At 44.1% G+C, this 26333-nt stretch overlaps 1 protein-coding gene across 2 annotated transcripts in view; it reads left to right on the forward strand.

Moving 5' to 3' along the window:
- The window catches only part of EPB41L4B (erythrocyte membrane protein band 4.1 like 4B), a 935352-nt gene that overhangs the window by 849064 nt on the left and 59955 nt on the right, over window positions 1–26333 (forward strand). For both annotated transcript variants that reach the window (XR_013610581.1, XM_078687730.1), the window contains exon 13: window positions 20109–20139. Coding sequence is in view for 1 of the 2 variants with exons in the window: in XM_078687730.1 (XP_078543856.1) it covers window positions 20109–20139 (31 nt within the window). In the remaining variant the exon portion in view is untranslated. The remainder of the gene's footprint in view (window positions 1–20108; window positions 20140–26333) is intronic.

A 26333-nucleotide genomic window follows, 5' to 3' on the forward strand; every position in this document is an offset into this window, starting at 1 on the left:
AACAGGGTAGGTAGTGAAGTGAGAGGGGGCGCAGTGAAGTGAGAGGGGGCGCAGTGAAGTGAGAGGGGGCGCAGTGAAGTGAGAGGGGGCGCAGTGAAGTGAGAGGGGGCGCAGTGAAGTGAGAGGGGGTGCAGTGAAGTGAGAGGGGGCGCAGTGAAGTGAGAGGGGGCGCAGTGAAGTGAGAGGGGGCGCAGTGAAGTGAGAGGGGGCGCAGTGAAGTGAGAGGGGGCGCAGTGAAGTGAGAGGGGGCGCAGTGAAGTGAGAGGGGGCGCAGTGAAGTGAGAGGGGGCGCAGTGAAGTGAGAGGGGGCGCAGTGAATGGACAGGGGGCGCAGTGAATGAACAGTTCAGGAATTGAATAGAAAGGGCTTGTAGTAGTCGCCACCCCGTATGCAAGAATTGAATGTAGAAGCAAGTGCCCACTAAGCAGATTAGATGGAGGCATGGTGCAATTGAGGAGTTGAAATGTCCTTATTTATATTAATGTAATAAGTTAATAGAAAATTAAAATTATGAATGGGAAGGCTAATTTGGGAATGTGCCAACATGAGCAGAACACTGTACCTTGATAGCTGACTAGAAACTTTTGGTACATCTTGGAGGAGAGCTGCTATACCTAGAGCTGGGGAACCAAGTTTGACTCCCGACATCGACTCAACATCCTGTGATTCTAGGCAAATCACTTAATCCCCGAAGCCTAAAATAACTGCATTTTTGTAATGTAATCTGATGTTCCTGTAAAGCGCTGTAACGCCCTTAGGCCAAGTTTGCGCTATATAAAAACTCGCAAAAAGAGCATAATTCTAGCATTCATCGTGGATGTTTAAGAGGCTATTTTTCCACCCGTGTATGCCTGAAATAATATCATTCATGTGGATTTATGTTTTTCATTTAGCTCGTCCAGTTGTGGCGAAAAGACAAGATGAATGTCAGAACCAATTCCCAGGTTCCAGGGCAAACGGGCTACTGGGTCTTAACTGTTGGGCTGAGTCTATTTAACACTGATTTACCATGGCCCGACCTAATTTGGATACTGGGTAACTGAGCACTGAGTGTGCCCCTTAGCTCTTGACTCTCACTGCACTGAGATGAGCAGTCAAAGACTTAATCTTAAGGGAAGTTCTGCGTTGTTAGAGACACAACATTTAACTGTCCAATCAGTGCTGTGACTTTATAAAAGAGAAAGTCCTTTTTTAAATTCAAATACTTAATAAGGCACACAAATGTGGCCATGAGGCACAAGTTTTTTTGATTTAACTCTACAGGTAAGAAAATGCTAAAATATTAACTGGAGAAAGCAGGGCAGGTGTAGGCTGACCGTGTGAGGAGTTAGCAGCGTCCTGTTTTTGGAATCCCTTGGTCAGGCTTTTGTACATAGGTCCTGACTATTTGGCTTTGCCAGGGAAAGGATAATGTCTGAAGCCTCACTTTGGCTCGAGGGAGGTCAGGCTTACTGTTTTACATGGTATACTACTGCTGCAATGTGTACCACACACAAAAAAGGCTGAGGCGGGAGAACTTCTACTTCGACCTCCTCTAAAGCTCACCACTCACACAGAGAAGTAGCAGTGGACTAAAAATTGCTTAAAGAGTCCTATGGCAAAGTTAGAAAAACTGCCCTCACCCACGCAATTGTGGCATGCTCTATCATAGGGCTGCTAAACAACACCCCTGGGCAGACCAATCCATGGGATAGAGTAGTAGGGTTGGGAAACAATACAATCATAAAGAAGAGTAGGGATCAAGGAAAGAATATGTGCAGATAATCCAATACTACTGCTGCGCCCTGATCAGAAGGTCTTAGCCATAGAGTTTAAGACTCACCCAGTCACGCCTTCTTGTAGGCTTGAGTAGCTGTTTAAGAGATACCGCAATCGTGCCGAGGAGCGGTTGCCCAGTTCACAGTGTGGTTCAGGCCCAAAGTAAACACTCCCAACCAAACTAAATTTCACAGCCCAACCACAAATCTTGCAGCAGGTTGATGGGAGTTCATAAGGCGGCTGAAAGTTTGTCCCAGGAAACCAGCACATGATGAAAGAGTGTTCATTTGGTGCTTGGATCAGCGCCAGCAAAGTAGCATTGTGGCGACAACTGCAGCCAGTGATTCTTCATATTTTTATGGTGCCACACATTCCTTGGGCATAGTTTACTTGTCCCCCTCAGCTGTGGGATGTGGCTGTAATCCTCTGCTTTGCATACCGTGGGTATAGGCTACAGAGACCCCCATGTTCATGCTAGAGTCAGCTTCTGCAATGTCCCTCTTTGGATCCACGCTGGTTACCACTATGATTGCTCCCAGTCAAAGAGGGGCTGAGAAACATTTTGAGGGCTGATGAGGATAACTGGGGACTGAAGTGAGAAGGAACTCGCACAGCTGGTTTAATCAAAAGAATGATGAATTGTAAAGGGGTGTAGTGTGCTGCTAGAGGACACGCCTTTACCTAGTTGATCAGCGGCTTACCCGACTGAACACTTCCTCTGCGGCACTCCGCGGAGCCTGAACTACTTCACACGTATGTAAGTACCCGACTTGGGACACCACTAGACGTTTTGATATTTAACCCACGTATCGTTAAGTTTCCCAGACTATTTATTTAGTATTGCACGTGTGAACCGCTTCACTTATCTTGCACTTTCCTAGTGCATATTGACTCGTTCTTTCCTTCAGAGCACAGCACTCTACAAACTGTGACTTTCAGTGTTACATACGATATATGATTTTCTCTTATGCCACTCGCTTCATATCTTTCCCGCACGTTTTTCGGTGTTGCTACTGTGGTTGAGGTTCTTTTTAGGCTGTTTTTCGTTTCCTTGTCACTTCCTTTACTTAAGTCACTTAGGTGCACCATTTAAATTATATTTGCTTGTTAACAGATAGACATGTATTTGAATAGTTTCATTTGGATTTTTTTGTAGAGTAATCCCCTGAAGAAGGGCGTAGCCCGAAATGCATCGGGATGTGTGATCATTTGTTAAAAACTTTTCTCAATGTTGGAGACACGTCACTGAATACATTTGCTCATTGAACGATGATTCAACACCTTTAACATCAGTTAAATAAATATTTTGAACTTTGGATGAACTGTTTGGTACTTCCTACCATGAACTTTTGATTTAACCTATTGTGTTATGGAATAAGACTTTTTGGTCCTCAACGTTGTGCTCAGAGGCGCTTTCTCCTTGTTGAGAGAGCACAGTATTAGTTCCTTCGGATTTCGCACTGCCAGGCCAGACAGTGTTCTCCTCTAGCAGCACACTACACCCCTTTACAATTCATCATTCTTTTGATTAAACCAGCTGTGCGAGTTCCTTCTCACTTCAGTCCTTACTAATTTCTGTCCCTGGATCTCTGCACGCCGTGACAATGAATTTCGACTCGGTCTCAGGTATGAACGATCAAAAGGCGAGCACGTTTGCCTTCACCGCAGATGATGCAGATAAAATTTATGGCCTTATTCAAGACATCACCTCCACTAGTAACCCTCGTAGTGTGGAGAGTAACATCAGACAATTACTCTACTTACTAAAAAAACATCCAATCAGAAACTACATGCTAGCACCCTAATCCGGTACCATCGTGTTCAACGGATCCCACGGGGCCTGAGGGTCCCCTTAAAACCTTTATTATGTAAAAACAATGTCAAATTTGTTGAGCGATGGTATTCCATTCTCAACAAGTGTTCCCTTGACCTGATCCTCCTGATTGCGGAGGAATTATCTAAAACACTGGAAGAACTGTCACATGAGATTACGAACGTAAAAAAGGAGCTGGACGATGCCATGTCAGTTGAAGAACTTACCAAAATGTTGGAGGATGTAAAAACCCAAATAGACAAACACACTAATGAAATACAAGAAAGAAAGTTTCGAAAGTTTAAAAGAGACACTATCGATTATAAGCTCGGCGAGGTGTACACCTGGGCAGAGGTGTACGCCCGCCGACGACCTAACAAGCCTTATAATCCTTTTTCTGGCAACGAAACATCCTCCTCGGAGGAAGAGAACAGACAAAGACCAACCCGAGAAACATCTAATGTGGAACCACAGACACCGAGCACCTCCACTGAGCCTGCGGTTCATTTTTTAGAATCAGGTCCAGATCAACAAAAAGATCCCGGGGGAGAAAAACACGTCGAGGAATCCGAAAGAAGCCCACTAGCAACCAAAGGAAAGAGGTCAAACAGAAGACGATAAACTCAGAGGAGAATCTGGTCATCAATATCTCATCCATGGCATTATCTATTGAAGAGATTAACACCCTTCAAAAGTGACAATCATTCGTGGCGACCACAAGTACCAATACTTTGGAGCTAGAAGTTAGCGCCTTTAAATTAGTACGGAATATTCGTCTCCGACATTACTTTCAGAATGTCTGCCCAACACCTCCACAAGAAGAAGATATGCTCAGAGGACTTCACCCACACAGTACTTTCCTGGCACCCCAAAGCCACAAGATCATTGACTCTTTTGAGAACCTGATCAAACAAGAGATTTTGAATTTACCTTTCCAACAACCGATGAAATACGGCAACTTAACAAAGAAGGAGAGAAATATCCTACAAAAACTAGCTGACAATCCTACCATTACCTGTCAGAATGCGGATAAAGGCGGCGCCCTTGTGATCATGGACACCTCATTCTATGAACAACAGATTGAGGCTCATATCATGGACACTAACACTTATGATGTTCTTTTGGGGGACCCCACCTTGGAGTTTTCCAAAAATCTGATTCAAATTATTAACCCGGCGTTCGACAATGGTACTATTAATGATAAGACCAGAAGATTCTTGACTCCGATCAACCCGAAACCTCCTGTGCTTTATATGTTACCTAAGATGCATAAACATCCCACAAAACCTCCTTTTCGCCCTATTGTATCCACCAGAGGTAGCATCCACGAGAATGTTGGTAAATTTCTAGATAAATATTTCCAACCTTTTGTACTAGAAACTCAGTCACACGTTCGTGACACTACAGACTTTTTGTTGAAGCTTGAACCTATCATGAATGAACTTAAAAACACTGAACTCATCATGTGTACAGTGGACGTATGTTCACTTTATACCTCCATTCCCCATGATGGAGGTATTGAAGCGATTGAACAAGTATTGGCTTCATCTGATTTAGACCCGGATCTAAAAGTCTTTTTGATGCAACTCACCGTTTTCACACTTTATCATAGTTATTTTACCGTACTAGACAAGTGGATACTACAATTGAATGGCACTGCCTTGGGAAATTCGGCAGCTCCTTGCTACGCTAATATTTACATGAAAGAATTCGAGGAGTCACACATACTCTGTCAAAACAGCTGGCTACAACATGGAAAATTGTATCTTCGATACATAGACGATGTGTTTTTGTTATGGGGTGGATCTGTCGACACCCTAGTTACCTTTCTAGGATCATGGAACAACTTCAATGAGAGAATCCAATTTACTTGGGAATATAGTGAAAAATGTGTCCATTACCTGGACGTGGAAATACATAGAGAGCCAGAATAGTGGTTCACTACAATCTTCCGGAAACCCACGGACAGGAACTCCACATTACACTATAAAAGCTTTCACCGAAGAGGCTTAAAGAACAACCTACCTTATGCTCAACTCCTCCGAGTGAAACGCATTGTTTCAAATGAACAAGAAAGCAAGAAAGAAATAAAACTCACATTGGAGAGACTCAAGGCACGGGGGTACCCCACCCCTATTTTGGATCTGGCAGTTGAAAGAACTGAAAAGATCGACAGGATCGAACTTCTCAAGTCTAAACCTAAGAAACATTCAGACCGCATGGTCGTTGTCTCCAAATACTCTAAGACATCTAATTACTTTCAACACATCATCCGAAAATATTGGCCTATCCTAGCTATGGAACCTGACTTCCACGGCCTATTTAGCCAACCTCCCATGTTTGCTTTCACCAGAGGCAGAAACGTGAAAGAAATCTTAAGTCAACCCAGAAAACCAACAAACACCATCCCTTATATGGGACTTAAACCCTGCTACAATTGCAGCAATTGCAATAATTGTATCTTGGGCAACACAACTAATCACCCTATGAAAGGACATATGATTAAACTCCGTGTAAATGCCACCTGCAACAGCAGTAACGTCATATACATGTTGAAATGCCCCTGTGGCAAATGCTACATCGGACACACTGAGAGAAAGATTCGGGTCAGAATTCTTGAACATTAAAGTAACATCCGAACCCAAAATTTGAAATCCAGTGTAGCAACCCATTTCCATGAAAACAGACACAGTGTGGCACAATTGAAATTTCAAATACTGGAGCAAGTCAAGGTTACGTTGAACAATAAGAACACCATCTTAAAAAGAGAGAATTTTTGGATCCGATTCATGTCCACCATGGTGCCTCATGGACTCAATGACCGGATGGAATATCTATGCTATCTGTAAACTATATTCTTTACTTGGCACTTTTTTATCTTTTACTTTTACCTTTTTAGTTTTATTTTTTCCTTTGATTTCATATCTCTTTCTCTGATTTTTGTGACACTTATCCTTGTTTGTATCCTGCTCCATCATGGCGACTCTTTTTTCCCCCCTGTCTTCCGTTTGTTTATATTTAGGCCGTCAGTCCTCTTTTCATTTCTATCTCTCCCACACGCCTTTACCTAGTTGATCAGCGGCTTACCCGACTGAACACTTCCTCTGCGGCACTCCGCGGAGCCTGAACTACTTCACACGTATGCAAGTACCCGACTTGGGACACCACTAGACGTTTTGATATTTAACCCACGTATCGTTAAGTTTCCCAGACTATTTATTTAGTATTGCACGTGTGAACCGCTTCACTTATCTTGCACCTTCCTAGTGCATATTGACTCGTTCTTTCCTTCAGAGCACAGCACTCTACAAACTGTGACTTTCAGTGTTACATACGATATATGATTTTCTCTTATGCCACTCGCTTCATATCTTTCCCGCACGTTTTTCGGTGTTGCTACTGTGGTTGAGGTTCTTTTTAGGCTGTTTTTCGTTTCCTTGTCACTTCCTTTACTTAAGTCACTTAGGTGCACCATTTAAATTATATTTGCTTGTTAACAGATAGACATGTATTTGAATAGTTTCATTTCGATTTTTTTGTAGAGTAATCCCCTGAAGAAGGGCGTGGCCCGAAATGCATCGGGATGTGTGATCATTTGTTTAAAACTTTTCTCAATGTTGGAGACACGTCACTGAATACATTTGCTCATTGAACGATGATTCAACACCTTTAACATCAGTTAAATAAATATTTTGAACTTTGGATGAACTGTTTGGTACTTCCTACCATGAACTTTTGATTTAACCTATTGTGTTATGGAATAAGACTTTTTGGTCCTCAACGTTGTGCTCAGAGGCGCTTTCTCCTTGTTTTAGAGAGAACAGTATTAGTTGATAACTGGGGACCTGCATCATAGCAGCAGGGTGCTCACCACAGCTCTGGGCTGCACATGCTACATTTATGGTGTTTGTTGGCAATTACTTCAGTTGTTCAGTCTGCCCTTCTGGTCAGCTGAGACTTGACTTCTTCCATTTGCCAGACTCCTCCTGCAGTGATACCTCCTGCTCCCCTCTCCCAGATAGCCATACAGGCTCCCTTTTAAGGCAGACTCTCTGATATTTCTGGTAGATAGGTGCAGACTATGCCCCCCTACTGTCACCAGCCCTCTCAAGCATTCCTCCAACAACCTGCGGAAAGTCATCTTCATCAGTCGGCTAGAAGTCCTCGAACACAAACTTACAGTTTTTGACCTTCTGTTATACACCTCTCCCAGATGTGGCTTGTACATACCACGTTTTGTTCAGTAACCAGTTCAATGCTGTCTCAAGGTGATTGCGCAGGTGGTGATGGAAGTAGTCTCCACTAGGGGAAACCCACAACACTAGCACAGGTGAGAAGCCATCAGCCTTTTGGCAGCAGCACCACCTGGATAACAAAAGGGCACAAGCCCTGACAAAAGCTTCATAGAAGACTGCAGTCTCCAGGCTCATCACATCCTCTACCTACGCTAATGAGAGTGCTCCTGGAAATACGGCGGGGCACAGCCAAAAGTCCGCTATGTACATCTCAAGGGAGTCCTGTCTCCATCCTTGCGCACTTCAGGGTCTTTTGGCATCAAAAATGATGATAATACACAATGCTAGTCTGGCAGACTATCTCCAAACTCTAGCTTGTACAGCTTATTTGTAGTGGGACTCCAAGATGGATTCCAGTAACTGACAGTCATACAGTAAGCACAGTCCACAGCCACTTGTTGCCATCGACCTTTACTACATCCATACACTATTCAGGCACATCAGAAGTAGCAATGGATGTGTTATTAATGTTCGTAATTGTTTTATAACGCGCTCTATTACTCGCGAGTATCCTGGCGCGGAGCATGGAATGAAGTGCGATGAGCAGAGAGGAGGACTAATGGGAAGTTTAATCAGTAATAGTGAACAGATGAGTTTTTAAACCTTTCTTAAAGCATGAGATGGTCTGGGCTGCCCGCAGGTGGAGAGGGAGTGCATTCCAGGCTCTGACAGCTATCACCGAGATGGACTGACCTCCCAGCCTGGTGAATTTAAATCTGGGCACAACCATCCTGCACTGATTAGCTGATCGAAGGCAGCGGTTGGGGACATATAGGGAGAAGCGTTTTCTCAAGTATAGTGGCCCAAGCTCGAAAGGAAAGGACCAAAGCTTTAAAGGTAATGCGCTGTGCCACCAGAAGCCAGTGTAGGCTACGCAGGTGAGGGCGAATGCTAAATCTCCTTGGCAGATTAAATAGGAGTCTTACAACCGCGTTCTGAATCACCTGGAGCCGTTTGATCAGATAGGAAGGTAGACCACAGAACAGGGCATTCGCATAGTCCAGTCTGGAAAGAATGAGGGCGCGCGCCACAGTCTCTTTGGCCTCTCTTGGCAGAAGAGGCTATGCTGCAGAAACAGCCCTGTAACAGAAACGGCCCCCAGGGGCCCAAAACCGGCCCCCACCCGTGCGGCGCACCAGGGGATTGCCCGGTGCCCGCTATGGCCAGTCCGGCCCTGCCTGCATTAGGCACACCCAATTGGGAGTGCACCCAGCACATAAAAGGATAGTGCGCCATCTTTCATAATTTGGCCCAGACGTTGTTTCTTGGAAAGGAATGATTAATCAGAATCGTTCATATGGCTAAAGGTGATCACTAAGAGATCCAAGGATCGTCCCTTAAATTGCATGACGGACTATGCAAGCTGTTAATGCGCTTTTGATGGTTCAAGCTGTTGAGGGCTGGAGCCAAGTTATCCCACGTAAGTCTTAGCCATATCCGTGCTGCCAGATTCTATAGCCTATGGTGCCTAATAGATATATTAGCAGTCCACACATAGGATCCTTTTGCGTTGTCCACTGTGTGCATCAGAATAGCCTAGAGTAGACCTTGTGCTGACAGGACAGGTTTGTAAAAATCCTTGGGCGACCAAACCTGAATGAATGACACACAAGATCTGACTTTTTAATGACAGTTTCGTATACACCCAGAATGTTTACTTTTCATTATCTAATACTGTTCAGTGTTGTTACAACATAATTTGTTAACGAACCACAGCAAATTCCGGTTGTCAGAAAAAGCTGCCAATGAACATTTCTGCCACAGATGTACTGCCAATTCATTCAGTCCTACCTGTTTGCTTATTTTGTCAGCGTAGGAGTGTATATAGTTCATTAATGCTTCTTAGGTTAGATGCTGGGGGTTCACCCTTGCTCCCGTGAGTACAGTATTCTTCTTTAACCACACTGCCCCATACTAATACAACAGAGTGGTTCAGCCAAATTCGGCTTCCATAATGTAATATGAGAGAGGTTGCTGATAGGTTTTTTAAATGAAAAGTCTACCCAGGTACAACCTCAAATGATGACTTCTCAGAAGTCACGGGTATGCAGCTTCATCTCATCTTCAGTTCCAAAAGTTCTCTCACCGACTGTGTCACACACAGCTTTCCCTCAGCCTCAACCTGGTATGATGACACCACAGACTGTCAGCAGCTTTTGGTTGGCTCAGTATGTACCCTGAACGCACAGTAATCACCAGTGGCACAGCTGGGAGGGGCGGCACTCTTTCTGGAGCGGCGTAGGTGAGCAAGTCCTCTGTCGACTAAACCCCCCGAGAACAAGTCATCTGTTGACTAAATCCCCCCTCCCCTGAGTACAAGTCATCTGTTGACTACCACCCCCCCTTCGCCTGTCGACCTCCCTCCCCCCCCCCACCCCCCTTACCTGCACCAGGCTGAAAACTTAGGGACTGCCCCTGGCGGCAATAGGCCTAGCTACGCCACTGGCAATCACACAGACTAAAGGCAAGATGGAAACATCAGAAAGTGCAAATCAGAAATCCAATCTGAAAACATACCCAGACTTGAGCAGAATTATTCCAAACTAAAACGTGCTCTCAAAGGAACAATTTCTGCTCAGATTCACAATTTCCTAAGCAACATTTTTGTGATTGAAACACTCATTCCACTTTAATCAAGGTTATGCAGAATTTAGATTTCACAATGAGGAAGAGGAGTTACCTTATAAATGTTTAACTTTGTTTGGCTTATGTAACTTTCTTGCATACACATAAAATATTTTAATGTGGTTGTATAGCTACATAGGCAACATGTGGAAAGAAGCTACCACATGTGCACGCAAACCATCAACAACTCTAAAAATTATCGTAATGAACACAATACAAATACTGTCTGCTCTAATGCTTTTATAACACAGCAAAATGTAGTATTAGACGACTGTGCTTACCTGTCTCACTTGGGGAGTCCACTCTAAAACCAACAAGGTGATGGAAGTGGTTGGACTATTGCAAGCATTCCGCCCATTGTCCTTTGTTTGTGTAACACAACACTCTAAGTGGCCAAGGCTATGCCCAGAGGTGGGTCAAGTGCCTACTGGGCACTGAAACCTTCCTGAGTGGACTGTAGAGGCCAAAACATGTATTGAGTTGCTTTTTTCAGTTTAGAGGATCTGGGTTGGGCAGTTCAGACTGGACTGTTCCTACTGGAGCAGGACCAAGACTGATTTGCATACGGCTAGATCTAATCTGAGGTGGCATTTTGGACAACAACAAAAAAACGGGCTAGAGTGCTACTCAATTGATTGCCAATGGTTAAACTATTTGCAAGCATTCCTCCCATCACCTTTTGTGTAGTTAAGGATAATATTAGGCAAGAATCTTTTCAGACCCAGTACTGTATTAGGGCTATAAAATCACAGCCCATTGTGTGGGATCCATCAGCCCATTCATGTCGTATTTTGCTAAGAGTGTGAGCTTCCCACTGGGAGGATTGAAATGCAGTTCTAAAATGAGAAAGACCTGTGCCTTTGATTCACTGCCCAAGTTACCTGTCCGGACAAAGTGCTGTTTGGTATGCGGCAGTCAACTATACTCCTTGCAGTCACATAGCAAAGTCACCTGGCAGTGAGAACAGGGTCACAGAGGGAGCCTCCTCACTCAGGTGGCATCTGAATTACAGTAAGTAGGCAGGAATCAGCAGTCACCCGTTGTTTTTTGAAGTCACGTGGCAAAGTCCTCTAGTAGTGGACGAAGGATTGTGGAGGTTGCCCCGACTCTCAGATGATGATGAAGTGATAACACAGCTAGCCAGGATCAGCGGTTGTCTTCTCCTGGGCATTTGCAGTCTCCTGCCTCATGGGGAAGTCTTTGTCTGCAAGGGTCACACTGTTCTTCTGTGACAGCAGCAGTCACATGTAGTTTTATCAAATGAACCAAGAAAGCCTGCTTATACATGTTTCTCACACTGTGAACAGAGGTGGGCTTCTCCTAAACAGTCTCTCCTCCTGCAGGACCAGACACACTCTTTTCTTCTCTAAGAAGGCAAATAGGCCTCTAGGCACTGGGCCGACCTACCGCTTCTCCAGCAAGTTGTGTTGATGTCAGGTGGTGTTCCCTCACTTCTCAGAACTGGATGATGGACACCAGCCGTAGTTGCACATCAGTCCTTTAAGTTCAGTGCGGAACACTCACTTCCTTGGTCAAGAAGAACTTGGAAAAGGAACTAAGTTGGCTAGTTTGGGTTCTACGCCTATGCTCATTTTCCAGTCAGATGTGGATTTACTGCCTAAGGTTCTCGAACCAGTTTAGGGCTATTCCTTTGCAAATGGCATTATCTTGAAGCTGAATATACCCTCCAGCGTGTGCGATGATATAATCAGGGGCTATCCAAAATGGATCCCTCTGGTCACAAGAAGCATACTCCCACTGCACACAGTCTTGCTCTGACATATGTATCATAAACCCACTATGCATACACACAGCTAACACACACACAACATGCCAGAGCAAGGTTCAATGTGTTATATCTCAATAAACGTTTACACAAATAAGCTGATAGTCTGCACTGCTCTGAGTCAGATATAACAGGATCTGCTCAAAACTATTGATCCTCAAAAATCGGAATGCTGCCCCTTCCTGTAGGTCATCAAATTAAGACATGGACAGAAAGCTCATGTCGCTACAGAAGATATGCAGCCGTCTTTGTCATAAAACAGGTTCTGTATCCTGTCTGAACCATGGACAGGCACATACTAGATTCAGGAGAGAGTCGGGATACCAAATTCCCAGGCAATAGGGCACACTGTGCAGAGAACATGCAGGGGACACTCAATTCCCAACATTATACTTTCTTTTTGCTGCGCTTTCTCTTTGAAGGAATTAACGATTTGATTTTCTCTTGAATTTGGGACCATCACTCATTAGTTTCTAACTCACAAACTCTCATTTAAATACAGGAGCATCATAACATGGAAAATATAAAATAGAATACACACTGTCATAAGCGAGTCACCTCTCTGTATGCGTATAAAAGTGCATACAAGCAAAAATGATTATTAAAATATTCCATCGCTAGTTTTTTGTTGTTGTTTTTTTTACATTCGGTGTTGACTGTTGTTTTCTAAGAATGCCCAGCCGGCCTAAACTTAAACAGATTTGACCTGAAATATACAGTACTGGCTTGCGAAGGGAATCACATTTTGTAGTGTTATGACAGATGCCACGGGGGGCTTGCATATAGTTTGGTCCAACAATCTAACATGAATTTCCTCTTTTTTTAGTAAAATATTGAAACTCTTGAAGAGTCTCTTTGTTGAGAATGTTACTCGGCATTATTAATATACTGATGTGCGAGGTCTTTAACCCACATGATACTGTCTCTTTCCACCTTGTCTGTTACCCAATCTGACACCCACATGAGGAGTGAAGCTCCATATTTCCACTAATTGTTTCAGAATTATCCTTTGGCACACCTCTGTGTCAGTAGAAAGCATAGTGTTCTGGTGTACTGCCATGGAAATACCCAACTGATTACTCATTCTGTTACAGGACTCATGCTCCAAATCACTTACTTTCCCCCAGACTGGTTTCTGGGCCCTTTCAAACTCCCCCCCAGTATTACACTGAGAGGCCCTTATGGAAAGTAGGGTTCAACAGTTCTGGAAAATAAATAGTTGATAAAATCCTGGTTTGATCTCCATGAACCTTGAATAAATCGGTTTCTTTGTATATGTTGTTCTCCAGTTGCAGGTTGTGATGCAGTGCATGCCTTTCTAGCATGGGGGGTTATCACATGTAACTGTGTTTCACTCTATATGTTCTTCCACTGTTCCTCAGTCAGTCCATGTGGATCTGATGTTACTGCTGATCTCTCTTTGAAACCATGGTTTCCACTAGTCTTTTGAAGTCATCAGATCTCTTTCCTGACATCTGTCGCCTTCGTATTAATAAAAATCTGCCTTCAATATTTCATCTGATGTATGCTTTTCCTTTTCCATCCTTGCTTATAAGAGATCGCAAACACCAACACACCACCGCAACGCTTCTCTTTCAAGTCAACACACTTATTACCCACTGCAGAATATTGACTTAGACTGGATACCATTTGCTCACCCTATTCATTCGGCCGAACAAAGCCCATCTGGCACCCAAAAGAAGTCTTCATGGAGGCCACATCTTAGTTCTCCAATTATCCTCTGTAAATTATCTCCCATTCACCTCTTGTCCTTGTCTGCTTTCTCACATCAGAAGCATTTCTTTAACTCAAATAACATAGGAAACCCTAGTATTTTATCACACAAATACATTGAAACTTCCTTGGTACTAGGCCTTAAAGTTATCTTTATACATTGCGAGGTAATGCTAACATCCCTTACTCAGATACTGTCTGGGGCAACGACGGAGAGAGCGTGGCCTCCCTTTCTCCTGAGTTTGAGTCCAGGTGAGGTGAGGTCTCCTCCCCGGCAGAATAGGATCACTGATTGGAACCTTCTGTACGGCGGAGTGCTGAACCCTTACGCTGTATCCTTTGTTGGTTATCACACTGGGTTTGATATAGTTGTATATTTGAATTTTCACTAAGCAGTAGCAATGTTGTGAACAGGGCCCTGACGAAAACCTTGGGTCCTTCCCGATGAGGTTGAAACATGTTGGCCTTAAATGCAGTAATTTGCTTCCATACTGCATTCTTGCACTGTTCATTTTGGTTTTAATTAGGAAGAGGACAGATTCCTAATAAATTTACTATTCTGCCCTCTATTCTATTTTAATTTCACCACTTTTTGATTTTTGCACTGCACCTATACCCATCTTTTGTCTATCACTGGTTATTTAGTGCTTGTGGGCATTGACCCCGCTCTACTACAGGGTACTTATGGGTCTCAATGATCTAGAGACTCCAAATCCCTGAGGATGACCAAATGATAGAATTTGATCATACAAGTGTTTGATGGGAATCATACCAACCGAGCGGGTTTTTGGTTACAATCACTTACACCTTTCTATATTTCATTTTATCTTTATCCTACTCCTACTATTGTCTTCCAGTAAGCTTGTGCTATGGTTTAAGGGCATAAAAGATACCCTATTCGTAGACCCCTAGGTTTTCTTGTGTTTATACTATTGTGTTGGGGGCTGAACCTAGGCATGGTCTAAAAACACCCCTAAGACCCTCCTTTCCTTGTTTTATAGTATCAAATATAATAAGCCATAGGATACTTCCACTCACCGTTGGAATATTTCAGAGGCACATGAGAAATTCCTACAACCCTGGATATTGTCATTTGCACCTGTCCGGAGCGGATTAAGAGAGTCCAACCGGACCTTGATGCTACAACATACCCGAGATCCTGTGCAATAGCGGGATTTAAGTTTTTACAAACTCTAGAAGTCACAGAGTAGAGAAATTCCTGGGCAGCTTCTATTATTGGCAAATGTAAGGAGTTTGTATCCCTATTAAGGTACCAACAATACACTTATGATGGTGAAGCAATGAGGAAATAACAGTTACCTCAGACGTTCTTTAATTTGTTTTTTGGGACACTGTAGCTATAGTCAAGGCCATTAACATTCCTTTCCGTATTTAAGATGAAAGTCACTTACCAGCCCTCCTTCAAGTACAATTTCACTATTTAGCCAGGAGGTAAATATCATTGTTCCCTATAATTGTCTTATTGACTTACAAATCAGTGGCACCCCAGTTTACTTTACAGACGTGATCCTGCAGATCACTTGGCACATGACCACAGGACTACCCTCCCCACCCTCATTATGCCCATAGTCCAATTTTAAGATCTTTGGATGTGCTGGGTTGTTAATGAGGATAATTTGGAACATACACATTTTGGTTGACTAGTCTAGCATGGTGTAAAGTGTTGTTTTAGTAGCAAGAGATCCCCAAAAGGCTATTGTAAGAGGTGATAGGAACAGAGAATTCAACCTATGCACTTTGAATGGAAGTAGATTTGAAACCTGACTCACGAAAAGAACCTTCATGGAAGTCTCGGTCTGCCCACTCTGCCCAACCTAGGGGAGTGCATGGCTGCTCTGACACATTTGTGCGTTTTCAGGTTTTTTTTTGTTGTTTTTTTCCTGCGGTTTTATATATCGCGACCCAAAGGTATTGGAGCCCTTTACATGAGCACCAGTTATGTTACACAAGGACACATTGAATTGTTTGGTAGGCTCAGGGAGATTAAGTGATTTGCCCAGAAGCACAAGACGCTGACCTGCCAACTCAGAGGCTCAAACCTGGTTCCCCACCTCTAAAGTCGGCAGCTCTGGCCGTTGGGCCACATCCAATTTTTACTTTTGTATTGCTAGCTGAATGTTTCTTTTCATGACCCAATTGGTACTGATAGCGTTCCGATGCAGGGAGCAGGTAGTGCTGACAATAGAATGCATGTTTATATAGGACCAGGAAAAAGATTGCTGCAGGAACAATGAATCTCCCGGATATCCGACTTCACAGATAGGAGGGAAAAACACGCTTTTGGTGTCTGATCTGACTGCCTGCACAGAAGCGTTGCCATAATCAGTTTATACCAATAACCGTAGTCATGATTGAAGAGAAGGCGAACTCTCTCCTGCCTTCTTTACTGGCTACAAGTCCTATTCATTTAGCTGTGGCTTCAGGTCAGTCTCACCGCGTTCGGCACTTAAGCAAAATGAGAGGGGCTACAGCAAGGATAACTGTACCTGAAAGTCTGAAGCCAAGAACAAAGTTGAATTCTTACCTGTTGTCTCCGAAAAGAGAATTCTTTTTAACCTGTTGTTTGCACCATCCATCGTATAGCAAACGGCAACTAGTAAAATAATACCAACCAGTATAGGTACCTCAATAGGAGATGCAGTTTTAACCATCACAGGCACAGATTGGCATGAAAAAAGTTCCAGGGTAGGATAAGAAAGTAAGCAACAAAAGATACATTTGTCTGTCCACCTATGTGTCTGAATTCTGGCCTTGTGTCAATACCAATAACGCCAGTGCTGTATTGCAGAGAAAAAGTCGGATTGTGGCATCTAGTAATGTAGACATATTGGTTGCATCAACTCAAGGAAATAGTTTTTCACAAAAGAAAAAAACCATGCTGAGGGTTTGCTCCACTTTCCTGCCAGTGGTGGCTTTGGTTGCTGTCGCAGGGGCACTGGATGCCACTTGAAAATCAGGTATTTTTGGCATTTCACCTTGGCACTCCTCTTGTGGTATTAGTTCTGCCAGAGTCACCCGTGCTGTGTGTATCTACTGTAGCCGCATAACTGTCTCACCAGTTTACCTTATGGCGCCCCTTCATGTGTAATCTTAGCCAGTGTGCACTTAAAATACAATAATCAAATTCTCCAAGTGATAGTATTGATGTTTCAGAACCTTAGTGCCTGATTTAGAGCTTGGCATCTGGGTTACTCCATCACAAACGTGGCAAATATTGTATTCACCTTATTACATAGTATGGTATATACTGTGCCACTTGTCATAAAGCAGATGGGTTATCAGTCACACAGGCCTTTAATGGTGAAATAGAAACGTTCATCTGGTTTTATGAGGCAAGTTAAGAGTTTTCTCTGAGGTGCTGCACAAATAAGAGTGTACTGCTGATCTTTTATCATTACCCCTGAAGCACCTACTAAAAAATTTGTTGTGCTGCTGTCAAGCTACTTTATAGCATTTCACTTAATATTCAAAACAGTCTGCAGTGCATTCTTGAGGTAAACAGCACCGTAAAGTGGCACATTAACGGATGATAATTTTTAATAGCGTCCTACTCACAAAATAAAGTTGTGCATCAGCGATCGAAGAGATACTGAGCTCCCAGCATATTTGGATTCTGAAGTTGCACCTCCCCCCCCTTTTAGAGGTTTCACATGTTTAAATCTTACTTTCTTACATAACCCCGAGAGTTCTGGATATAGCTCTTCCTATGCAGAGCCAGAGAAAACGGACTTGTCCCCCTCTCCTCCCCGTCGGCCATACACGTTTGTGGGAGAGATGTTTGAAATCCCAGTCACATGACCCACCGGGATTATGAGCAGCCAACTCATTCCACTACCACTGAACCCTAAAATCAGAACACACATTAGAAAATACATTAGCCGGCTACTTATGCCCTGGCCCTGTATGGAAGATAAGTCAAGAGAGGATGTGGCATTATAGCCAGAGATGCTGACTTTGAACTTGGGAACCAGGTTCAAGACTCTACATCGACTCAACATTCCTGTGATTCTGGGAAAGTCACTTAATCTCCCCATGCCTAAAAATTGTGTATTGTAACTGGTTAGCATTCATATATTTTGTAAGGTATATAGCAAACATACTTTATTTACAAAAACCGAAGCAGACCCTAAGTAGGGTGATATCCTTGTCATTCCTTCTGTAAAGGGAGGCTCGGTGCCCCCCCCCGCCCCCACCCCACTGGATTGACTGCATTATTTTTGGGGGGGTATGACTGCAGGGCTTGGCCGCCAGTTGGATTAACATGTGGTAATTAGATATTCCTTTACTTTAAAAACATTTTTAGAAATTCACTGAAAAATCAGAGGTTCTAGGAATGTTCTAGTTAGCAAACAGAATTTAAAAAAACCTTATTAGGTCACTGAAAAAATAGGGACGTTCTAGTTAGGTTCACATTTTACACACCAAACCATGGAAATTTAGCAATTCTAGTTGGTTATCTGAGGAAACTATAACTTGTGACCTAAGGTAACTATAACTCACTCCCTGGCCATGCACTGCTAATTACCCCACACATTACATAACTCATGACATCTTCTATGTCATCATTGATAACAGAGCAACATTTGCTTTAAAATTATTGATGTGAAAACTGTGCATGGTGGGGGCGCAACTTATAATTACCTGAGGGCACAAGTTAAAATTACTTGAGATAACTCTACCTATGACTGCTGAATTTCTATGGTTTTGTGTGCATAAAATGTGAACCTAACTATTCTTTCAATCGCCCCTGTTTATCCATTTGTGTGAAATATTGTAATTCACATTTTGTTTCCACCTATCACAGCACAGAGCATGGGGCACAGAGTCACACCCCTTCAGCCACTGACTAACCAGACTGTGATACCATTGTGTGCCTGCACAGTGGGCACATCCGCTCAATAAATAACCCTCTTCAGTGCAAAGAAGTACTGGTGCAGGGGGTGCTTTTACATAAAAACATATATTTGTATATTTTTAGACTGTGCTTGTTTATCATACAGTGAGTTCCTTCACACAAAAACCATTCACCAATAAATAAGCATTGGCAAACCCAAACTGTTAGCAGCCAGTGCCTGACCAACAGCTTTATTGACTTTGTCAAAGCTTGGTTCATATTTGTTTGAAATCATTTTGCCTTTTTAAAAAGCTTTAGAAAATGTACCAGTTTCAGATCTTAACAAATTGATGTCTCCTTGTTAAGGAAGACAAGAAAGTGTGAGGTGTGTGGCAGCATTCAGCTGTTATCCAGTCCCCGGGGCCCCCACACTTCTGACCTGTGAGGACCCACATAGCCAAGAGGCAGCTGATAGAGTGTTGAATGTATTCCAGTGAGTGAGAAGAGGATCATCACTCTTCTATTCAATGTCTTCTTCCCATTGAACGTCTGGTTAGCAGCAGCCTCACGCTGAGAAAAAAGAGGTACGATCTACCTGCACTGCAGGGCCCAACTCCAGAGAACACTTACAAGCTCGTTAAAAATGGTAAAAGACATTTCGTCTTTCTGGCTCGGTGTGGATAACATTGGGCTTATCCTACGCTTGAAAATTCTGCTACAAAAACAGACATTTGAGGCAAACATCAGAGTGTCAGCGAAGCCCCCATATAAAGGAGCAGCTCAGCATATCAAGACTGGTAACTACCCACGGATAACTACTCGTGGTTTACATAATTTACGAAGCACTCTAAGCCTGATGGGCACTGTGTGATGCTTGCAAAATATCTTTTTTTTGCTCACATCCATTCTTTGTAGAACTCCATATTAAAGCCACCATCAAAAGGAGATGTTCAATTTTTTCATGTATTGTGTTAGCTAACCTGTTTTATTTTATTGACTACATGGATCTGAAGGGATCTTACAGAAGTGCAAACTCAGACAAATGTATGAACAGCCCCAGTATTTGCAATGAAAGTTACTTTTTTAAAAATACGTTGTCAAATCTTTGTGCATTTGCCTGCATCTACAGCATTAGTGTGAATTCTTAACAGTTTCAACAATTACAAACGTTTTTGAAAAGTCTTTGATATTCTGCTACTTATGGTCCTAATGTTTCCTGTCATACATTTTGTTTTCAATAGCCACTAATCCTGTGAAAGCAGCCCAGCTTTGGTAAGTGAAACCACAGCATTTATGATTTGTGAATGTTTCTGTGAAATGACTCGCACAATAAAGGGCCAGTAGAGCCGAGTGGTGGTAAGTCTTATAGTGCAGTTACCTGTTTAATGCAAGGCGCTGAGAAGATTGACACTTGACACAGTAAATCACCATCATAGTTCAACAGTCTGTCAAAAAATTACTCTGCGCTTGGAAAATTGCCATGATGTATATAATCCAAACAGCACGGACTAATTTACTCACTAGCCGCACAAAAGATGTCAATCATGGTCTTGATCTTACATGACTGTCACGTTAGAGGCAACTCATCTGAGAAATGTGTTTCCAACAGCAAAGATGTTTAGATCTCGATTGAATTTTACAGATAAATATCACTCAGAGAGATATCTACCACAGATATTGTTATTTTCTAAATAAGATAAAAGCCACACGCCAAGCCTTGTCAGTGTCACGTTGCTCTATCAGCATTGGTCATGTTACAAAACGGGTTTTGTTTATTTATGCAGGCCACATTTGTAGCTAATTACCATTATTCCATACATTACTAAAATAATATAGCAGACTGAAGACCAGCCCTATCCTAAGGCGAGGTAAGGCACCATTCTACTGATAGCTCATATTTATTCCAAAATGCCCATAACAAATTACTTTTTTACAGCGTATAAGAAACACTCCAGCAGACAAAATGCTCTTTGGCTCCGTTATATCCCACATAATGCTACTCACAGGATCTCGAATCAAACAAAATGTGACTTATTTACCACCAGACTAAACCAACTACACTAGTTTCCAGCTGATAGGAAATTTAAATCATACTGTGAATTTAAAAGGCCGTGCACTTAACAATACCATACTAGCTCCCAGAGACAATTCACATGTCCAGGGCCATTGCATTAACCACAGCCCATCCAATACAAGACTATAGGACCAGAACACATGATAAAAATCCAAGCAAGCCTCCTCCTTTCTATGCACCAGCATTATGGAACAAAGAACTAACTTTGTACTTCAGACTTGCTCCTCCCACACAGTTCAGAAAATAATCTTAAAACTCACCTCTTATCATATTCTTTTTTTTTAATAACCAAATTTGATTGTTTTCCAAATACATAAATAAACCCCAGCCATCACAACCAATGTCAGCCATGCCTAGTTTTCACATCTCCGAGTAATCAATGCCCCCAGTCCCGTCCATAGTAGTGCCGACATTTGCCCCAGACCTTCCTGTGCTTCTGTGGGCAGCCAGGGGCTGCATAAATGGGCTTTTCCTGTTGGAGACGCTAGTCCACTCCGGCCCACCATTGCTCGATTGTAGGAGGGTGTGGCGAGTTCCTTTTTCAGGATATGTCTTGTTTGGTGTCCAGCAGCGCCACCCCCATGAATACTTGGTCCAGTATGGGACTGCCAAGGTCGTCAATAAATCCCAGTAGGTTAATCCGAGGGGTAAGCTCTGGTGCCTGGTCCAGCACCAATGACAGCCTGCGCTCTTTTTCCTGCGAATGACAGAACAGGACAGCACAGATGCAGACCATATGAAAGAAGTCAGTCTCTTGAGTTGTGTAGCAAAACCAGGTAGGCAGGGGGATCTTGCTGGCCTGGTGAAGCCATATGGGGGTCATGTAAGTGAGGTGCAAATAGTGGAGTTAAACTAGGTGCAGGCGTAATGATATGGCCACTTCCCTAGGGGCCGTCCAGACTTCCTTTAAGTCTGCGTCATCCATCTCCCCCAACCATTTCTGTTTCAATTTATAGAATTGGTTTGAACTGTTGACAACCAAGGATTGGTACATTTGAGAAATGGCTCCCTTGCCGAGCTTCCCGGTCAACAATTTGGTCTCCAGGGGGCTAAACTCTGGTACCAAAGTGACGGGAGGGGATGTTCATGTCAGAGCTGTGCTGCAATTGTAAATACTTGTGAAACTGAATGCGGGAAGCTGGAACCCTCTCAAACGTCTAAGTGGCTGCATGTCCATATGTCTCACAGGTAAGTGATTCCTATCATATCTAATTAGGAGAATCCCTCTAGCGTTGCAGTATGGTGTACCCGTGTTCCTTGCCATAGTGGAGTCATCTCTATCAGCTTACAGTCCCATCATGTGTAGCACAGTGCTGACCTCCAGGTTAAAAACACCGCCCAAGTGATCTCCAGGAGGGAGCGGGGGATTTGGCCCAATTGATGATATCCAGAATCTTGTCAAGGTACAACACGGTCAGTTTTGCCTGGTGTATATGGCTGCCCAAGCCCCTGTTGAGCCCGTTTAATGATTATCTGTGAAGGCAAGTAGTAGCAGTGAAGATGAGCCGGTGCCAGACAGAAATTGGCATTGGTTATCTGGGGATGCCCACCTGCCCACAAAAAGGTGTGGATAGTGAAATTCAGGTTGTGGAACCATTTCTCAGGGAGTGGAAGTGGGAAGAGTGCCCCATTACATCAAAGGGGTATGTGCCTCCAATTCTGCAGGCTCTTGTTCATGTTAGTTGAGGAGACAAGTTAAGAGTCAATGTCAATTCAGGGAGCATGTAAACATGAATACCTAAGTAGTGGAATGGTAGACAATGTGGTGGGATGGTAGTCTTCCGTGAGCAGGCAGTGGAGCCTCTTTTGACTCGCACCAGAATAGAACTTGTCTGGTTGACTTTGAGCCCCAACCCTCTTCATAAAGTCAAGTATTTCCAGGCATCTCTAGCCCGAGGACTGCAGATTAGCTAGGAAGGGTAGGTTATTATTTGCATTGAGCACTATGCACTCCTCTGGCCCAGAGTCCCAAGCCCAGCCTCTTATCTGGGCTTCGCAGCATATAATGGTGCCAGGGGCTCTATGGAAAGGGTAAACAGATGAAGGGAGAGAGAGCAGCCTTGCCGGGTGCCTCTACGGATTGGGAAGATGGCAGAGAGCAGCCAGTTTACCTGAGCCTGCGCAGACATGTGGGAGTACAGAAGATTAGTGAGCTTATGGAAATGGGGCCACAGCCTGGCTCTCACCAGGAATGTGCTTAGGAAATACCAGTCTACTGAGTCAAAGGCCTTCTTCTAGTCAATCAGAAGCAGGGCCCATGGGTGTTGCAGCCGGTGTGCCTGAGAAAGGGTGACTTGAAACAGTGGCGAGAACCTCTAGTTGGCGTGAAACCACATTGGTTGTGGTGGATCAAGTGGGGAAGTGTTCACCATAACTTGTTAGCTAGCACCTTGGTGAGTATTTTAATATCCATGTTTAATAGGGAAATCGGCTTGCAAGCTGCACAATTAACCGCAGGCTGACCTGGTTTGGGTATCATCACTAGCGTGGCCAAGTCCAGGTCGTTGAGGGGTACCTCCCGCTGCCAAATACTTAGCCAGAAGATCAGAAGTTCTCAGAACTACCAATAGTACTTAACAGGGAGCCTGTTGGGGCCCAGCTTTTTGCCCGGGGTCATGTCTGAAATCGCCTCTGTAGTTTCTTAGCTGTGATTGCTTGGCCTAAGGCTGGGTGGCGGGGGATTAAGGGCAGCAGAATTTCAGTTCGTGGATCCACTCCTGGGAGGGTCAGGGTCTTTGACTCTGTAGGGCATTGTAGTAATCTGTAAAGACTACATAATTTTGGAGTTAATGACTTTTGGGTGTCTCCTGCATCCACAACCTGTGGTATCACTCTGGAAGCGATCTCTCTGGTGACCAGATAAAAGAGAAGGTTCCCTGATTTGTCGTAATATTCATAAACCCTCCGGGTCAATACCCTCCAGCATTGTAGGGCTTTCTTCAGTAAAATCTGTCCCACCAAGGCTCTGGCAGATGTCAACTGCAGATCAAGCTCTGGTGAATGTTCCAACCGGGTCTGGTGTTCTAGGGAAAGGATTTGGGCCTTAAGGGCTGTAATTTGTGCAAGTTTCTGCTTCTCCTTGCCTTGGGTAAACCCTTTAGCTTGACTGTGGATCATGGATTTGCTGCCCCCCCATAGGGTGCAGGCGAACTGGACAATGACCTAGTTTTCTTCAAAGTAGGTTTGTATCCCGGACCTCATATTGGGCGAGCAGTCTGTCTGTCATGTACCATGCATTAAAACTCCACATGGAACTGAGGGCCAGTTCCAAAGACCCCAGATGCACCATACGTTGGGCATGGTCGGATATGCCCTGTGGTAGGGTTGTAACTTTAGTTAATTGAAGGGTGTCCATAGCCAACAACAAGAGGTGGTCAATACACACCTTGTGCTATGAGCCGCTGATGTGTGGGTGTAAGTACAGTCCTGCAGGTGCCGTATCCTTGATGCATCACAGAGCCTCATGGAGTCTGTCCAGGGGATGAGCATCCTTGCGAGAATGGCGTCCCTGTCTGGATCGGGACCACACTAAAGTCACCTCCCACCACTGTGGTGCCTTGTAGGAACGTCAGAAAGAGAGAGGCAAATGTATCTAGTGTTTGGGAATGGAGCGGATTCAGGCTTATACTGATAGGCAGCTATACTTTCTGCCCTCTAGCAGGCCCTAGACACCAACATGCCTCCCGGGGGAATTAGTGTACGTGTTGATCACCATTAGTCTAAAGCCTTTATGTGATAGAATGGCCACTTCATGGGAACACCGGGAGAACCTAGAGTGGTAAACTCTGTCATAGCCCTGGCGGCGGAGGAAAGGGTAATGCTTTCCCACTAAGTGGGTTTCCTGCAGCATGACGACTGCCGCACTGCCAATCATGTTCAGCATACCATTCACATTCCACAATAGGATCTCAAGGGGTGCCATGTGGACCATGGGTCAAACAGTGCGAGACTAGGATGCTGAGGTGAGTCCAAATTCTAATGATTATGTTGTGTGGTGGGTTATGCAAGGATGTATGGACACGAAGCAGGCAGATGGTATCGTGTTGTGCATGGCTGTAGGACCTCAAACACAAGCAAATAATATGAATACACAAAGAAATCCTGTGAAGGAAAATACCCCTGTAAGTATGTGCAGAATAGCAGTAAAGGATATATCTGCTAACCTAGTTACATGAAATAAACCGCAAATCAGTTATAGATTATATCAGATGTGAGGCTTCTGTGTGTATATATATCAAATAGAATGTATTAGTTACATGAGGATATTGATCACACAAAGAAAAAACAGGGTCAATGTAGCGTGGGGGTGTGGACAGGCTGGAGTCTTTCTACCAAGGAAGTATGAACAGGCTGGAGACTTGTTTTTCGTAAGGATGGTTGTATTCTGATAAAGGTTTGGCGAGTCCTGAAAGTCAGCCTTTCTCTTGCAAGGTCTGCCCGGTCGTGGTGGCGTCCGTTCTGGTCGAGGATGACGAGGTCGTCCTCAGTTAGGGGATGGTGTGGATTTCTTCAAGAGACGGCGCTGTGGCATTCTTGCTCCGGGTCAGCTCCGAAAAGAGAAACCAACAGAGGGGTATCATCAGTTTCACTAGCTGACTTCAAGCAACCCACGGGAACCAAGTGAAGTGAAGGAACACCAGTGCTACACAAGTACTTGCCGGTGCTCTGTGCTCGGGAGAGTGAGGTACGAGGGGGGGGGATTAGGAAGGTAGGATTGTGGGAAGTAAAAAGGAAGGGGAGGACTATATACACTATCAAACACGGGCCCCCTTGCCCCCGACCCAAGCCGCCCAACGCCGCCGTACCTGTGACAGCCACACTCCTCCCTCGGGAGTGTGGCACGGCGGTTCACCAGGTCGTTGGCCTCCTGGCTCTCCACCGTCTTCCGCTCTTTCTCCTCCGGTATTTTGACGTCCTCTCCATTGCTCTCTGTCCTCCTCGTTCCGATGCTCCTCTCCAGTCCTCCGCTTCGCTTCCTCCTGGGTGTAGACACACCCCGAATAGAGGGCTTCCTGGCTTTTATCCAGTCCGGGTCCTCCTACTTCATGAGGGGGCGTGGTCTCGTCATCTCCGGCGTCAGAAAGCAACGGACTGGAGTCTCATTCAGACTGAGGGGAAGGAGGGGAGGGACAATCAGCGTTCCACCACTTAACAGGGGTTCCCGTTCCTACCCCGTTACAGTCAAATAGTTAAATCAAGTCATGCTTTCTTGTAGGTACACTGATTTGAGATGCCCCAGTAATATAGTCCTCCTTATATTTAAAAAAGATTACTTTGAGGCAAGGGATTTACACCTCCTTACAATAATTGTGGTGATCTCTGCGTCAATGTTTCGGTCCCCAGGTGTCTGAAAAGTTCATGGGACCAGCCTTAGGATGAAGAAGTGGATTTT

Source organism: Lissotriton helveticus, chromosome 4_1 (genome assembly GCF_964261635.1).
Source record: "Lissotriton helveticus chromosome 4_1, aLisHel1.1, whole genome shotgun sequence".
Classification (NCBI taxonomy): Eukaryota; Metazoa; Chordata; class Amphibia; order Caudata; family Salamandridae; genus Lissotriton; species Lissotriton helveticus.